Source organism: Podarcis muralis, chromosome 6 (genome assembly GCF_964188315.1).
Source record: "Podarcis muralis chromosome 6, rPodMur119.hap1.1, whole genome shotgun sequence".
NCBI lineage: Eukaryota > Metazoa > Chordata > Lepidosauria > Squamata > Lacertidae > Podarcis > Podarcis muralis.
In genome coordinates, this window is record NC_135660.1 from 63571240 (window position 1) to 63589199 (window position 17960).

Sequence of the window (17960 nt, forward strand, 5' to 3'; positions counted from 1 at the left end):
GACGCTGGAGTGCTAATCTATTGCTATCATGGGTAAGCACTTGCAAGGGTGTAAGAAAGTTATGCACAAACATTAATAAACACGTACAGCGATATGGTTGCAACACTGGCATGAGCTCCGAGGAGTAGATAAGCAAATGTATCCTTTGTAAGGTCAAGGCCTAAAGTCTTTTAACTTGCACACAGTCTTGGTGCAGGATGACAACAGGTTTTAGGCTGAGGATAGAATCCACTAAATGCCATCTGCTGAAGGCTGCTGAAGTTGAAAAGGAAGTGATCACCTGCATTTCCATATACACTAACTGCATTGTATACCAGTTCAACAGCGTAACATACACAAATGGTACATATCTAAATTGTGACTCTCTCTAGCGGAACACAAGCTACCAGGCTACTGCTTTGGCTTTTTCTGCCATGTTAAGCTGCAGAGGTGAGTGTAACAGTGAAATAGATGTGTTGTGTGTTTTAGAGAGAAATATCTAGCTGTGCGTGCTGTGCGTGTACACCCACAAAGCATTAATGAATATCTGTCTTCAGAATCCCAAGTACAAAGCAATGTATGAAACAAATGTGAAAGTTTCAGTTCCACACAGAGTGTGCTAAAGTGTTAAAATTGCAGCCATACTTTGAAGGACAAATTAACTTCATTTTAAGACTGTACCTCTGTGTTAAAAGAAAGAAAGAAGAGTTGTCTTTTAGTCCAGGATAATTTGCATTCTATTTTTTATATTCCCACATTTTCGTTTTTAGAAAATAGCATTATGAACAGTAAGACTAGCCATACCTCTCTTTTTTGCTTCTGCCACCATTTCATCATATTCTTGTCTGTGACGTAAAGCCTCTTCTACAGATTTTGCAGGAAGGTTCCTGGGGGCAAAACGTAAGCAAAGCTAAGGCTAAATGAATCAAATTAAAAAGTTCTGTTTTGTTTCATTTCCTATACAAGGGAATAAATTATTCCACTCTGCTTACTCCCAACAGGACCTTCCCTTCTGAGCCGTGCAAGATACCATAATTACCTTACTGAAGCAAAGATTTATGCCCAATATCTCAGGAGGCAGGCAGACTATAAATAAGGGAAAAGGTAAGACTGACCCACATTATACAATATTTATAGTACAAACCTTCACCGTTTGTTTCCGGGCATAATTCAAGTTGCTGGGATGGATCTAGGAAGTCGTTTACAACTTGGGGCAAGGATATCTGAAGGGCTACCTGAATGAACATTTCTGTGCACCACAAAAACCAACATTAAATTTTGATATGATCTTCAGGAGGAGGTAGGCAAATCCTTCCAGGCATAACTCTGGTCATAACAACCTGCTTTGACATGAAACTGATACTCTGCTTTCAAAAGAACTCGTAGCGACTTACGATGGTCGATCCTCCAAAATAAGAGCAGTAGTTGAAAGTGGCTCAAATTCAAAGTGTCTACGTCTTGTCGCTTGGGGTGCAGGTTTACATGTTTTTCCTGTTCGTGCTTCATACTCCTAAACAAGATTGAATGATATTATTTTAGTTGATCCACAGATGGGATAAATGGCAACAGTTTAAGCTTCCATCAATGAAGCTATGAGTTGCCTAGGTAACGACAACTTCAGAGTCAGATGAATATTGCTAGCAGTCATGCACAGTATCAGCTTGAGACTCAGGACAGAGCGAAAGGCGCTGCATCTAGTAATCGTGTTGTAACCAACACAAGCTAAAAGAGTAAATGTTCTGCAAATTACAGCGTGTGGAAAATCCATATAAAAGGAGGAAGCAAGACAAGAGAAATAATCTGCTACTTATTGAAAGTTACTGGTCCCATTCTGATGTAACCTAGTGCTAAACAATGGTTTACCGTTATGGTTTGAAGTTCACAAGTTTCAGCTAACCATGATTAAGTTTGTCCTGGTTTAGACATAACACTTAACTGTGATTAGTGTAAAACAGAAGTAAGTGCATTTGAACTGCTCTTCCCAATCACATAGGAAGGAGAGAAGGAGGATGGAAAAGTCCACAAGCACAAGGCTTGCTATGGGCTCATTCCTGTAATGATAAACCATGTCTGAACGAAGCCACTGTCTTTACTACCTCAGTTGCCAGTAGTATGGTAATCTGAATGTATACCACCACCCTGCTATCAGATAAAAATGTTGATCAACTTAGGTGTGATATAGCAGCTGATTATACAGAAAATAATTATAAAGCATATGTTTCTTCCTCACCAACACAAATTCTTGCTGATTGTATTAAAAAGTGAGGTGAAACGTTAATTGTGGCCAAACCACAGTCTAAAAAGTTTGTATCAAAGAAGTGTACAGTGGTTTTGCAGTAACGACTACACTAGAGGTTTTGCCACTCTTTAGTATAAAGGAGATCAGGGCAAAATACTGCTACATATTGAATCAAGTACCCCCCCACCCACCAAAAAAATCTCAAATACACTGCTAAATTCCACAGACCTAGCCCATTTCAAAACATAAAAAGCAACAGATCAGTTGAACTGAAAAAATATGCTCTTCTAAATAACTGGATTTGCAGCAGCTACAGAGGTAAAAACTATATGCACCAAGAAGTACAAAGCAAGTACACTAATTTTCTCATGAAAACTTTATCTTCGCCTTTAAAGTGCATGGCTAGAACCTAAGAAGAGCCCTCCTGGATCAGACCAAATGTCATTTAGTCCAGCATCCTGTTCTAACTGTGGCCAATCAGATAAAGCTCCTTAATTAATTTGGTACACTTAAAATGGAGAAGAAGAAAAACCCAACCCCCCCCAAAAAAACCCCTCACCTATTCAGAAATCCCTTCTGCCAAAATATCAATACTATATGAGGGCCTAACAGAGGATGAGCTTTCATAATATAATAAAAGTTTGGTGCCACCTTTTAAAAGGAGTTTGGCTATTTTGGACACAATTTGCTAGCATTCAGAATCGGAGCAAGGCACAGGAGGCTTGTGGCTTCGCTTTTGCAAGCATGTTGGTTGTAGAACAAGAATACCACTTCATTCAAAGAATCCAATCATGGCAAGTTATTGTGGCATCAAATTAATCAGTTATGGTTTGGTCAGACAGCTAAAAGAGGGGTTCCCTGCCTGATGCAGCGACAGAGTTGTATAGACTGCAGCACTTATTTGGCATCAACCCACAGCATTATTATTGCTTTAGAGAATGCTGCTGGGACAGCTACAGCATAAATGAAAAGGCCACACCATTTACATTACCATGTTTTTGGCACTACATTAAATCCATTTATGGCAACTGCACAGATGATTTTTCAGCCTAACATAAATATTCAGAAATATAATTTACATATTTCAGATGTAGCAGATATCCTAATCTCAATTATTGGGGATGAACTGACTCACTAGAATTGGCAAGATTCAATTCTGCCAAACATGGCTGGCCTTACCAGCCACTACCCATAATATTTCCAAGCTTGTCTTCACAACTACAAGGGCTAGAAGACTTCAACAGACCCATTAATGGGAGCTACTGTCCTCCAGACATGGGAAAGGTAACTGACCTTTGGACATTTTCAGAAGGTCAAATTAAGAGGCTGTGAAAAGCATCTATTCAGAGAATGTTAGAAGCAATAAATACATTTTTATAAGTTATGCAATGGAGTGCAAAAAAGATAAATGTTGTGCCAGTGAACACATTAAAGTATAGATGCTTGCCAGGCTGATTAGTCAGTTAGGGCTGTGTATACTTTATGCTGGTAAAAGGTTTGTGCCAAGATAATGCAAGATCTGCACCCTGCATAAATTCTGTTTGCTCACTCTGCTTAAATGTCTGCTAATCGTAGATAGTAGCAGGAAACTCTTCAGTACAATAAAGCTTCACCCTGTGACCATTAGAAGCCCTGCCCTAGAAACCCTACCCTGCCTCATCTGTTTTGTTTGTGGTTGTTTTAATTTTTACCAGGCACTACCCAGAATATTTCCAAGTTTATCTTCCCAGCCACAAAGACTAGAAACTATCAGGCTACTGAATTCTGGACCCAATACCAGTTTCTGTGCCTGCACAGTGCAAACACCAGCTACACTCAGCCTTTGCTAAAGCACTTTTAGATAGGCTAGCTGAGACAGGTACCTCCTGCACACAGCAATTTCTTGACAATTGCTACTGTCTGTAAGATAGAAAATCAATTAAGAATGCCATTTTGGACACAAGTTTCCTTGTGTCAGTACTGAATGCATAAAGGGCAAGGAAGGGATGCAAGAGTCTGAACACTTAACTCCTTGTTTATTTTGTGATGTGACAAACTGAAAGCAAGCTTGTTTGAATGCTTTGCCATTTGAGCAAATGTGTGTATTTCTGACTGTGTAAAATTAAAGTTAACACTGTTGCCTTGTGACTTGTTCTTGGCTATAAACACCAGCCAAGGAGATATCAAATATGTTCATGAACCTCAACTGCCTGCGTAGCAATCATTTCAAGAGGCTACTTTATGTGCATGGACTAAAAGTAAAAATAAAATAACTATGTTCCTAACACTGAGTTTCTGGATTGCCAATTGACAAACCTTATTTGACATAATGTGAGGTATGGAAGGAATATCAGAGAGATGAAATTCAGTGTTTCTTATGAAGATAACCATGCATGGCAAGAAACTGACTATTCCTACCTTATGCCTCCCTTAGGGGAGCTTTTCCCAACCTGGTGGCCTCTAGATACTTGGACTATAATAGTTCCATCATTCCTGACTTTGGATATGCTGGTGGGAACTGATGGAGTGGCCCAACATATCTGGAGTGCACCAGTTATTAACCATATCAGACGATTATGACAGCTCCAAAAATATGTAATGCATCGGCTTAAAGCATATCATTCACACGTTATATGTTTTCAGGGAGAAACACTAGTGTAACAGGGTAATCACTGCATAATGTGTGATGCTGCCCCAAATGTTCAGTTGAGAAGCATGTAACAGCATCCTAAGCAGTGTTCCCGAACCTAGTGCCCTCCATATATTTAAAGCTCCCATCAGCCCCAGCTTGCATGACCACTGGTGGGCACCAGGTTGGGAGAGGCTGATCTTAAAGCGCCCCGACTCCAATAATACCTTACTGGGTTGGGAATTTTTCTTCATTAGAACTTAGAACATCTGATAGTTCTATACATATTTATACATATTCCCTGCTCCATCGCTTTTTCCTCTGGTGGTATGTCTATTAAAATCATAAGCTTTCAGGCAGCAACACTCTTAAAAAAATGTGTGTCCTTTGTAAGATTCAGATGCCTGATAAAATACTATTCCTGGTCCTTGCACTGAAGAAAAAAATAGATTCCTAGCATCAGATTGCAGATACCCAGCCAACTGAACAGAGTTCTCCAACTCTGTCTAGTCTCTTGATAATTCCGACCATCCACCCAATAAATTGAACCAGGATAATCTATAAATGGAGATCCCAAGATAACTGTGGGAAGCAAAGAAGAAAACCCTTTGTCATAGTGTTATGAAAGTGTATTTTAGACAATCTCTGGTAGGGGCACCATATCACTCACTCACACACACACCCCTTGCTGTAAGTAGCATCATTCTCTGGGATATGAAACAAAGACTGTGTTCAAATGAAGTGCAGAATCCACTACATGTTATATTCATCAAACTGAAACCCAAGTATTTCATTGTTCTTGACAAGTCTACCTTGCCACTAAAAAATAAGAACTCCAAACCTAAGGATTAGCTTGTTGTTGTTGTTCCAAGGTGGGTTACAATAATAAAAGCACAATGTTTAAAAACAGTTTAAAGCAACTTAAAATTACAGAATAACCTGGGTCCTAAAAATGCATCAAGTGTCAAAAGCCAGTGTATAGAGGTGCACCTTTCTAAGTTCAGGAATTTGCATCAGAGAGAGGAGTTGCTGATACATTATAGCAAAGGCAACTCAGAAGATATTAAAAAGCAAGCCTTATAAAGAGGTTTAAAGGAATTTGAAAAAGCAGAGTGTGATTGGCAGTAGATACGGCAACAGACATACAATTACCCCAAGAAAGGGAAATTGGAGAGAATGAAAGATGAGGAAGCAGAGTCAGCCTATCAGCATTTCCACTCTCTCTAAAGAAAACAATATCATTTCAGTGCTACTGATGATCAAGTTCCAATAGATTCAAGTGTCAGGATTCACAAGGCACTGCAACTCAATGCCATCCTTCCTCCCACCCCCACAGCAACAAAACACACAGAGGAGGGGGAAAGGGTGTTCCATTTTTTTAGGGTTAACATTTGCGCTTTTTTAACCCTTAAGGCCTTAAGAAGCAAATAATAATAATAATTCAAAGAAAGGCACTCAAATATTTTAAAGGCAGAAAAGCATGCTTAACATAACCAAGATAAACAGGAAGAAAAGGGAGGGAAAGGACTAGCTCCAACAATCTGAGCTGTCTTACATCTGCCAAAATATTCTTTTATTCTCTCAGCATGTGTCCAATTATGTTACTAACAGATGGGGATCCTGACACTTTGATCTAGTAGTGTATTTGACGAAGAGGAGAAAATAGGACTCCTATCCGACATGACCCCATTCAAATGCCAATATTCTTACTGCAGGCTGTTCCCTATTCAAAGCTACTAACAAATGAATAGTTAGAAACTAGGGGATTAAATGGTTGAAAGAGGAAATAACATCTAAATGACTCATTAGTCAAGATGGCCTGAAAATCGGCTTTTCAAATACATACTACTTTAGACTGGGTTGGGATTAAGGTTCAAGATACTAAGAGAATTTAGTTTAACATGTTAATAAGCGGTGATCTACAGCTACCCTGAGTTTTGAGTGAACAAGAGAACGGAGGGGGTACACATTTTTTAAGTGGATCACACCCTCAATTTAGATGGCGTAGTCATTATTTAATCAGTTATCTAGAAAAGCACCAAGGCTTATTGCTCATAGATAATAGTGGCAGAACAGAGAGCAATAGCTGGTCTTAATACAATGGGAAAGTATTGCTCCATGGATAAGAGCTTACTATGAGTACAGCTAGTCAAGAAAAAAACCCCAGTCCTTTGCTTTTAAGGAAGTTTTCCTTGCACTATAATATAGCTTCAGCCTTTGCCAAGCTCAACTCTGGCATATTTTCCCTTCACCTGTCCACTTGGAATGGCGACCTTTAACATTGGAAACTGTTACAATTATTTAATTTCACTATACAGCCAGACGTCAGTGAAGTAGCTGAAAACATTTGTAGACTATTGCTTAAAAATCGCTGAAAGCCACATGCTAAGTGAACAAGAATGAATATTTCATTCAACTGCAACAATTAATCTGGATACATTTTCAAATGAAAGAAACAAAACAAAGAAATTCATATTAAATTTGCAAACTGTGAACAAGGGAAATGAGTAAAACTTGCTTTTCAATAATGGTATTCAGTGACTTGATGAGTTAGTACTGTTAACTCATGCTACAATTATGTGATATGCCATCTAATTCAATGATTGCTAAAAAGATCCCATGCATGGCATATAATGTGATAGAAAAATATTAAATTTCATACCCCTGTGTTTAATAGATTGAGTGTAGATACTGATGCAACACTGCCAGAACTTTCATCCTAATGAGAAAAACAGAAGTAAATCCTTAGAGAAACAATTGACAGTCATTAATATACAGCAACATGCATGCAAACTTTATGTTCTTCTTTACAGTTTATATGGACCACCAGTGTGTACTGCTTTTTCAAGCATGCTCATGTTCAATTCCAATGCAGATTGAGATTGAGGCACTGGGCAGATTTAAGACATATACCCATACTCTACATTAAAAGCTAAAAATCAAAGCTTCTATCAAAAAATCACCGAGAGTTTAAGGCACAGATTGTATAATACGTAAAAAGGACTAAAATAAGAATCCGTTACGGCCTTCATAGCCAAGTCATGCCCTAGCCAGCAGTCTCCAGATCTTCTCAATTAGAAAGGCCCACTCTAAAAGGTTAACATCTGTGGAAATATACATTTGGCTTCTCTCTGGTATTTTTGATAAGCTTATATGTAAATTCTACTAGTTTAAAATCTTTTTAGTGAGGTGCATATGTTTTAGATAGCTAAAATGAATGGTTCCACGAGGACTAAGCAGGGAAGAAAGTCAATTTGGATGTTTAAATTCAGAACTATCTTAGCATTCATTTCTGTTTATGAAGCATTTGGCACAGCAGGAAAGATGCATCAAGGGACCAATGTCCTAAACTAGCAGAGCAATTCAAACCTCCTTTGGGACAGGCTGGCAGGGGCTGGATTGGGCAAATGCACCTCCACCCAAATCAAACCCCTCCCAACAGTGCTGCTGGTCTCTTACCAGCCTTCCACTGGGCACGGACTCTGGAGTGTAAGCAGTGGAGCTCCCCTTTCCCAGGAGTGGGGAAGAGGCTGGGCTGGCCAGGATAAATTACCGTATTTTCCCGTGTATAAGACAAGGTTTTCATATTAAAATTAATTCTTAAAAATTAGGAGTTGTCTTATACACGGATAGTGCAGAGGGGGACGTGCGATTGGTGGCTGCAAGCAGTAGATTACAATCAGCAATTCAGTGGGTGGTTGGATGGTGCAGCAAGGCCTGCTGGCGATTGGCGGCTGCTGGCAGCGAGCGGGCAGGCGATCGGTGGCTTCGTAGAGGCGTTTGTTTGGCAGCGACGGTCAGGCGGGTGAGCGATCGTTGGCAACCCCCCCATAGAAGCTCAACAACTATGGGCAATCTCCCCCCATTTCCTCAATTTGTAGTCCCCCAAAATAGGGGTTGTGTTATACACGGAAAAATACGGTATATCCCAAGCCATCCCTGCTGATGCCACATAGTGGCCTTGGGCCCCATTTGGGCCTGGTCACTGCTCCAGCTCCAGGCTGGCACAGTAATCTGTCTGCTCTCCCTAATGCGCAGCACAGCTGGTCTTGCCACTCCATAAAACCCGTTCGTGCCAGGGAGGAGTTTAGATTGCTCCCTACACAACTAACACAAAAACAGACTGCGTCACACCTGAAGCAGTACTGAAAAGGCTGTACAAATTGACTAATATTACGTCTTCACGTATCAGGGGGGGCAGAAACAGGGACTACTGAGAATAAGATGTAAACCCTGCCAAACTAATAGCAAGGTGACCAAACGTATACTTCAAACCTAGAGAGGTTCGCCATGCCAGAGAAAGCGAATGACCTCGGTATGAACACTGGTTGGGAAATCAACTAGCAGCCTTCCAGGGCCCAGCAAATTTCTCTCCAGTTCCATTTGTCCTTGGGAGATCTAGTGACAGATCGGCCACCCACTATGGCAACATTATTCCAGAAAGTCTATGAACATGGGATAGGTAGTTTAACTAAGATACCAGGGATCTTGATAGCAAAAGCTCACGCGCCAAGCGCACCAAGTTATCTAGGAATCTTTTCCCATAACCTTGGAAGCACCTCTCTGAAGGGATAAACATTTCCCCACATTGTGTCAGTGTCGTAGTAGGTTGTATTAGCAAGCAAGGAACTTCGTTAACTGGTTTAACATACTTAGTTGCTGGTTTAACATACTTTTGCTGATCTTCATTGTTTGCGGGCAATAAACCATGCTCATTTATGGGTAACAGATGTTACAGAATACCATAGGTCATAGGATCAATATGAATGTTCCAAACAATTTAATTGGAAAGTGTCAATTAACATCACCTTTGCTGAGCTATTTTAGACACTCCATGGAGCTTGGACAGAAAGACCGAGTTTTTCTTTAAATAGCAAGCCAATGTGCCCTTATCATATTGCTTTTTAGAAATACCACTATTCAATAAACTAAAGCTCAAACCACCCTTGGACACCCTGCAGTGTTAGAAACTGAGATATGAAAGCTAGGAGCCAAATAGCACCTTAAATTTAGGTTATGGGCGCAACAATGGAATGTCCAGGTGCGCTTTTTCATAACAAGAATACAAAGCTGAAAATGAACTACAGCTAAAATACTATGTTGATTTTTCACATGGTCTAGTCCTTCCCCTGCCCACCCCCCTTATATTCTTAAGAGGGTCTCTTCTCCAGTCTTTAGAGAGGAGCTGGACGTGGGGAGGAGGAAAAGGGTCCTCCTTTCCTTCCACTTTGCAGTTTTAATCTGAAATCTCAGGGCGCAGTATTGTGTCCAGAGCTCAAAAACTGCTCGCGCTAATGAAATTCCCTGTCGCAAAATGCACTGAGAACAATGGAAGTTTCAAACACTGACAGACACCCTGTCCAATTTCCTATGACTAGTACCATTCAGCTGCTTTTCAACCAATTTCTAAGGAAGCCTGACACTCTAGAGATTGCTAAAGAACTTTAAAATTTCATACACATGTATAGTGAGAGATTACCAGGACAGTGAGGGAAATAAAAGGAAGTGGTGAGCAAAAAGGAAAGAAAAGTCAAGCTTATTTTTTTTTTTAAAAAAAGGAAGTAACTGCTGATTTTAGGAGCTGCAATTATTCCCATCCCAAACAAAAACTGCTAATGAGGCACTTTAAAGAATGCAGTCTATCACATAAGTTTTTCAGATACAGGAAAAAAACATGAAATGTTGCTATTCATCACATATTTCAATCCATGCTGAAACCATGACAAGTATTTAGAAGTAAGTGGTTGTATGCAGAAGAAGAAAAATGTATTCTTTTTTTCTGCCAGATAATATTGATTGTCTTTTTAAAGGGCACAATCGTATGGACACTGGGAGGGATCTGAGCCCATAAAAATTTCTAGATCTTCTTCTCTGCAGGCAAAGAGTATGTATTTCAAGGGAGTGGCAGGGAAGCAAAGTGTGCTATACTTGATGTCAGAGGACTGCCATCGCAACAGGGGAGGGGGGCAGGAGAATGCAGAGAGCCTCTGAACAGCGAGCCGACAAGCCAAGCAGAGCAGAGCCCGTTGCAGCACCGCAAGCGGCTTGGTGAGAGATTGGGGCCGAGCGTTGGAGTCCGGGAAAGAGCCGCCCGCAGCAGAAGACCCCGTGGTGCTCCGACAGGCTCTGCTCTGCTGTCAGCAGCTCTTCCCCAGACTCCAATGCTTGGCCCCAGACTCTCGGCCTGGTGCCCCTGAGAGCCCGGGCGCCGTGCACCCCTAGCGCCAACGGTTAAGACAGCCCTGCTTGTCATGTTGCTGGAGTGAGGGAAAACCAATGGGAAGCAAAGTTTTTAAAAGATGAAAGATACAGGGGGAAGGAAAATGCAGATTACTTACACACACACACACACACACACACACACACACACTTATTTTGCTCCTCTGGCACAGGCTTGGCAGTTCTTCCACCTTTGCTCCTCCCTACCCAACCGTAGGATTGCTCTGCCTGATTCTTCAGTGGAGATCAAAATAGCTGCTTAGTCTCATGCAAAGTAGTGAGTGATACAGATGTTCCACTGGGCTTGCATTATTATTTTCTTTGAACAACCTTTCTGACATTATTGCAAACTGTTTTAAAAATTGTCATGCAGCACAGATGAGGAAAGGAGAACAGACGAAATAAAAGGAGGAAGTGGGAATGGAGAAGTGATCAAAACTAATTTTATAGCACTCTGGACCCTGACCATTATCCTGAAGCAAAGCAACTGAAGCATGACCAGACCTCTGATATAACTGATTTTTCTGTAGCTTTGTTTGTAAACTTACAAGAGTCCAAATTATAAACAGCGTAATTCTAAAAATGCCTTTTTGGACGTAAGTTCTGTTGAATTCACTGGGGATTACTACCAAGTGAGTGTACCTGGGAATGCAGCCTTAGTCAATGGTAATATGCTTTTTACCCTCACTGACATCTACTCTACAGGAAATCATTCACATTCCACAGAAGTGTCCTGCATTTTGATTCACTATTTTCTAAACACCAAACTATTTCTAGAAGTCAGCTGAATGCTTTCCCAGAAACTCTGGAAGTCTCATGAGTCTGGATTGAAAGAGAATAAGTTACATAAGAGCAATTTCTCTGCCTCCAAAAGCAACGGCTTTTGAGTTCGTTGTCATTGTGTTAAACCACTTTCTAACTACACAAAGCATAAGATACATGCATAACTCTTTTAATCCATGCATTCAGAAAACGTAATACTCCTGTTTAAAGAAAATATTAGAACAAAAGGAACAATATGCAAGTTAAAACATAAAACTTATTTATTATTTGCTGTTCTTAACTACAAAAAAGGCATTTCACATTTATGGTGCAGAAAAAAAAAGTTACTACTACTTTTTTTTTTTTTTTTACCAATGACAGTATATAGCCACATGTGTTGTGCCAGAGATTTAAAAATCCAATTAACAAAATCCATCACAATGATAAATACATCCAACATCAATATCTGAAATATTAACTTCTACGACTACAGCACTTCTGCATGTAAGTTAATTTCATAGTGTCTGTATTTAGTTTCAGCTTTTAATTTTAGAATATCTTACTATATATAGATTTACTAGATTTAGGGTTCAAGTGCAAGGTAACAGTCAATGGCTTGTTTATTCACAGAGAAATGAGACCAGTATGAATAACGTATTGAGGTTAAAACTTCAAACGAAGCTATTAAAAATGGATGATGGGGAAATGGTTCAGAGTAAGATTCAAGTAAAATCTTCTGGCTTTCTCACAAGTGAAGATGCACTTTACCAATTGCTTTTATTCAGATTTTTTTAAAAAAAACAGAAAAGAACAAAATGAACCTTTACAACAGCATAACCATTGGTTTTAACAACCTAGCAGCTGAAAGCAAGTTGCACGTCTCAATGGTATGCATACAATACATAGTTGTTTAACAGTCAGATTTGCCTTAGTGTTGTATGGAAAGTAACACAGCAACACTGGGTCAAAAGTTGAAACACTGACTGGCAGTAGAGATTAAAAACATGAGTTTCATTCTCTCCATTTCTGAAGTTCTATGCAAAGGTAAGAGACACCTTGCTTGACCACAATAATGGATTATCTTCCTTTCAGGAATTACAGACAAAGGATTGTATCCAACACTGTCTGAACACAAGTGGGACATCCACTTCCACAACAGAACTTCACTTTCCTCCCCCTACAATCCCATGCTCACCCCCAAAATTTGCTACCAGTCACTCTGATGTCACAATGACATCAGGTGACGGACACATCTCAAAGTGCAGTGCTAAAGAACCTGACAATCAACTAGTTGTTGAGGGCTTTGGAACCTCTTGCCCACAGGCCAGATTTGCCCCACCATATCTTCCCATTTGGGCTGCAGAGTCATTTCAGCAATGATCCACCTTATCAGGGCAGCTGGGCATGGGTTAGTCAAAACAGCCTTGTGGGCCAAAAGGGAAGCCCTGGTGGGCCAAATCAGTCCCACAAGCAGATACTCACCACACCAGGACAGAGGAACAATTTTAGTCAACGCTGCAGCCACTAAGTCATGAAGCACTGAATGAACATGGGTGCCAAGAGCTTGCATGTGTGAATGGGATATCACAGGCAACAACAAATAAAACCCATAGAGCAAGGAGTGCTGGACACCAATTCCCATCAACCCCAGCCACCACGGCCAAAAGTAAGAGACAATGGGAGTTGGGAGTCCAGTGAAATCTGAAAGGGCATGTAGTTTAAAGCCTACATGTAAAAAACTTGCCCCCATTTAGCACACAGAGAGAGTGAGGGAGTTAATAGTTGCTTTTCTGTGTAAGAATGAACCATAAAGCAAAATGTCTGAGATGAAATACTGTAAATAACAAAGTCATATTTTTGGCTTCCTTCCAGACTGGGATCAGGAAGTTGTCAAGGGCTCTAGGTTCCATGAGAGCCAACTCATAGCTCATCAATATCATCCACCAAACCCATATGAGAAATCTTGCATTTCTTGTGTGTCCTCTAACTGCTGCTGCAAGGTTAAGCTCACAATTAAACTGCAGTTAAATTTACTGGTTAGCCATTTTATCTTGCACTGCACTGCTGTTTTATTGTTTTGGTAGTTTTGTAATATTTGTAGCAATACCAGCCAGCCACTGAAGTGTGAGTTACAAGTTTCATAAACAAGCACACTACTTGAGTTCTGCAACTTGTTCAGTTGCAAATTATGAATATTTAGGACTACCAAACACACACCACAGATATTTACTTCTGCCTAATAACAACCGGCGTACACATCTACAAAATTCTTATAAAAGTTCTACAAAAGTTCTTAACAGTCCAATCCCATCCAAAAACCCACTTTGTTCAATGGGATTTGATTCAAGATCACTATAAATGTACCTAGTCTCTAAACCAATACTGTTCTGCAGTGCAAAAAGCATAGATTTTGGATTATGTTTCTAGGTTGCATAAAGACTATGAGTGTCACTCTCAGAAGGGGCAACATATTTGATTCCAATGGGTCCAAGTATAACTAACGTTGAATAGCATCCTCTATTCTAGCAACTAGCTAAGATGCATGTTGTTTCAGGAAATATATTTATTTCAGAATAGGAAAACTAATTTAAAGCCATTCTTTTCTTGCAGATTTAAATTACTTTGATTTAATATATTCTACCAATAGCTCTCTTCAATGGACTACATTCACACATGAAACTACCAAGCAACAACTGTGCAATGAAGTGTACATTTATGTAAGAACTACCCTATCTATTTAAACTTAAATTGAAGCCATAATTTGAACCCCTGCCACATCGTTTTACAACTCATCTAATCCAAATTAGTTGTTCCCCACTATTCAACTGCAAGTGACTGCCACAAAGCACTAGAAACTTCTGTTTACATTTCCATCCATTTGTTAAGGCAAACATATACTCAAAACTATTCTTGAAAAGTTTCAGCTCCAGTTTCTTTTAATTGTTTTAGGCAGTGCTTTTTTCTGGAGGTACACAAACCCCTAAACATTTTGTGAATCTAAGTTTGGCCTCATTCAGGGGCAGTATTTCAACATGAGTAGGAAAATGAGAGTACCCCTAAACATTTTCTTTTAGAAAAAAAGCACGGGTTTTAGGTACTGTGGGAACTCTTCAGGATTGAAGAGCAGAGTAAAAATGATTATCTTACTATATAATATTTTTGTAAGGAAAAAAGTGGCCATGCTGCAAGTCACACGGCAACAGCAGGCAAATTCAGCCAGCAAAGCAGGCAGGCTGAGGGTGTGAGTGGGCTGACCAGCACAGCGAGCAGGCAGGTAGCCCAGGAAGACCTTTCCATGCTCCTTGTGTCACCACCCGGCACCCACCCTTTCCTTTGCACCCAAAACAGGGGTCTGAACGTGCAAGCAGCCCAGCTGAGCAAGCAGGCAGGTCTTCCCATGCTCCCCCCCCCCCTTGCTGCTGCTGCCACCACCCACAATTCACTGAAACCTCCCCACTCCACATCCCCAGATAACTTGCTCCAATCTCAAGATCCCACTGCTACCTGCAGAGAAGAGGGGAGAGAAGAAGAGAACTCTCCTCTTCACCCCAGGTAACCACACACTTCATTCTGTCGGTGTCACAGAGCATGGGGAGAAATACTTTCTCCTCTTCATTCCCCTCTCCTCTGCAAGGGGCAGAGAAGCAGGATCTTGAGATTGGGGTGATCTGTGAAAGGCTGGGGAGGAGAGAGTTTCCAGCAGCCTGCGGGGGAGAGGAGAGTTTGGGGCAAACAATGGGAGAGGAAGATTGGGGAATGGGGTGGCAGGTGGGGAGCTGAAGTAGCTGGGAGGGGTCTGGGAGGGCTGAAGGACCTGTGAGGAACAGTGGGGTTGGCAGGGTAGGCAAGAAACACTAGCAGGAGTGGCAGTCCCTAGTAAATAAATTAACATTAAGCAGGACTACCTTACAGAAGTCTGCTCTATGAAATTCCAAGGACAAAATGGGAAAAGATTTGCATATCATTTTACAGATGCTCACCTGCTGAATTATCTTGGAGTCTTTCTGTATGTTTTCTTTCGGTGGGACTTTTCCAAACAACTTCCAGCCAGGAGCACTGTGGACAGCAGGTTTGAGTTCCTTTGTCCTTTTAGCAAAGAAGTTCCTGTTAAAAAAACGCACAAAGAAGTTTAAAACTGAAGGTGTGTTTGCTGGAGTTGATATCAATTTCTTAAACCTAAATATCAAGATTAACAATTAATCACAGCTACTTTCTACAGAGTGGGACACAGGTGGCGCTGTGGGTTAAACCACGGAGCCTAGGACTTGCCAATCAGAAGGTTGGCAGTTCGAATCCCCGCGATGGGGTGAGCTCCCGTTGTTCAGTCCCTGCTCCTGCGAACCTAGCAGTTCAAAAGCATGTCAAAGTGCAAGTAGATAAATAGGTACCGCTCCGGATGGAAGGTAAACGAAGTTTCCGTGCGCTGCTCTGGTTCGCCAGAAGCGGCTTAGTCATGCTGGCCACATGACCATGGCTGTACACCGGCTCCTTCAGCCAATAAAGCGAGATGAGCGCCGCAACCCCAGAGTCGGCCACGACTGGACCTAATGGCCAGGGGTCCCTTTACCTTTTACTTTCTACAGATTGTTTTTCGGGGGGGTGGGGGGTAAGGAGAGGGAAAGAGACTGCTATGTCAAAACTTATGAAATTAATATTTTTTAAACTTTCCCTTGGTCAGGCCTAGTTAACAGCACAACACTTAGGAGGAGGTAGGTGACTGGGGGCTCCAGGTAAGCTGTGGAGGAGGAGTCAGGACACGACAAAAGAGCATCACATCAACTATCCTGCTCTGCAGCTGCAGCCCACGTCACACCAATGCTACCACGTCAGAGGAGAGAGGTGGGTGGCTGGAAGAACAAGTCTAAGGGGAGAAGAGTATGGCGTGCTGTAAGGAAAAGGAGTTGGCAAGAAAACTGACCTAAGTCCCATCTCCTAGCCAAGTAATATTGAAGTAAGCAGTTACTCTTACTTTTTGGTCCACGTTTGCAAAATAAAAGAAAGAATGGCCTCTCTGTTAAAGATTTCTGATTTATAGCATCTTGCTGAAGGGAGGCCCTTTATCATTAGAGTGAAGCCTATTATCATTAAACATAAATAGTGATATTTCAGTGTATTTTTCTTTTTGCTTCAAGGTATACATTCTAGCAGAGAAAGGGCTAGGAAGACATGCACAAGTCAAAAACAAGTACCAGTTTGCCTAACGATCTTTAAATAAGAAATACCGTATTTTTGGGACTAGATTCTGAAATTTGATTGTGGTTTCTGTAAGATTTAAATGTGTGGGCATGGCAGCAAAAATAATCCATGCACAGTCTGGGGGGTGGACAGGTTCCAGGGAGAAACAGTAATCTAATGTTTGGCAAGTATTTAGCACTTGTATCGACATGAAATTGAGCTTGTGTAATCAATGTTATATGGTTATGTATCTTTAGTTGGCTACCTGGTTCTGCAAGGAAGCATTTATGCCTGATGAGCAATTTCTCATTCTGTGTGAGCAGCAACAGCCTTCCCCCAGAATGTCTAGGAGTGCTTTTTTATAGCAAGAATACAAAGCTGAAAATGAATGAACTGCAGCTAAAATATTATGTTGATTTTTCACATGGTCTAGTCCTTCCCCTGCCCACCCCCCTAATATTCTTAAGAGGGTCTCTTCTCCAGTCTTCTGAGAGGAGCTAGAATTGGGGAGGCAGGAAAGGGTCCTCCTTTCCTTCCACTGCAGTTTTAATCTGAAATCTTAGGCACAGTATTGAGCCCAGAGCTCAGAAACTGCTCATGCTAATGAAATTCCCTGTCGCAAAATGCGCCAAGAACAATGGGAGTTTCAAATACTGCTTGCTAGTTATTCACAAGGCTGATGTACAAGTACTAATTTTATGAACTATATTTCCTTTCCAACTGAGAACACAGGGCTGTTCTTCTTGCTTCCTTTTTGTTGGCAAAAATTAGGTAACACATACGGAATAGTAGAATTAGCCTTCCTTCCATAATTTTCTATTGGAAAGTGAAAATACACATTCCAGTTCTGTGGGAGGAGGACGAATGTTGTAATGCAAAGAAGCAACCACAGCAGAGAAGCCTGCCAAGCAAGTCCATGAGGACTATCCCTCACTGCAAAAACCCCTAGACAGTGATGGGAAATCTGTCACCTACACA

At 40.9% G+C, this 17960-nt stretch overlaps 1 protein-coding gene across 2 annotated transcripts in view; it reads right to left on the reverse strand.

Moving 5' to 3' along the window:
• The window catches only part of TBC1D12 (TBC1 domain family member 12), a 43276-nt gene that overhangs the window by 14377 nt on the left and 10939 nt on the right, over nucleotides 1-17960 (reverse strand). The window contains exons 2-5 of one of the 2 annotated variants that reach the window (XM_028729755.2): nucleotides 15788-15911; nucleotides 7489-7545; nucleotides 1374-1489; nucleotides 784-866 (exon numbers count right to left, since the gene is read on the reverse strand). In XM_028729755.2, the coding sequence (XP_028585588.2) occupies nucleotides 784-866; nucleotides 1374-1489; nucleotides 7489-7545; nucleotides 15788-15911 (380 nt within the window). The remainder of the gene's footprint in view (nucleotides 1-783; nucleotides 867-1373; nucleotides 1490-7488; nucleotides 7546-15787; nucleotides 15912-17960) is intronic. The other variant, XM_028729756.2, reaches the window with a different exon arrangement.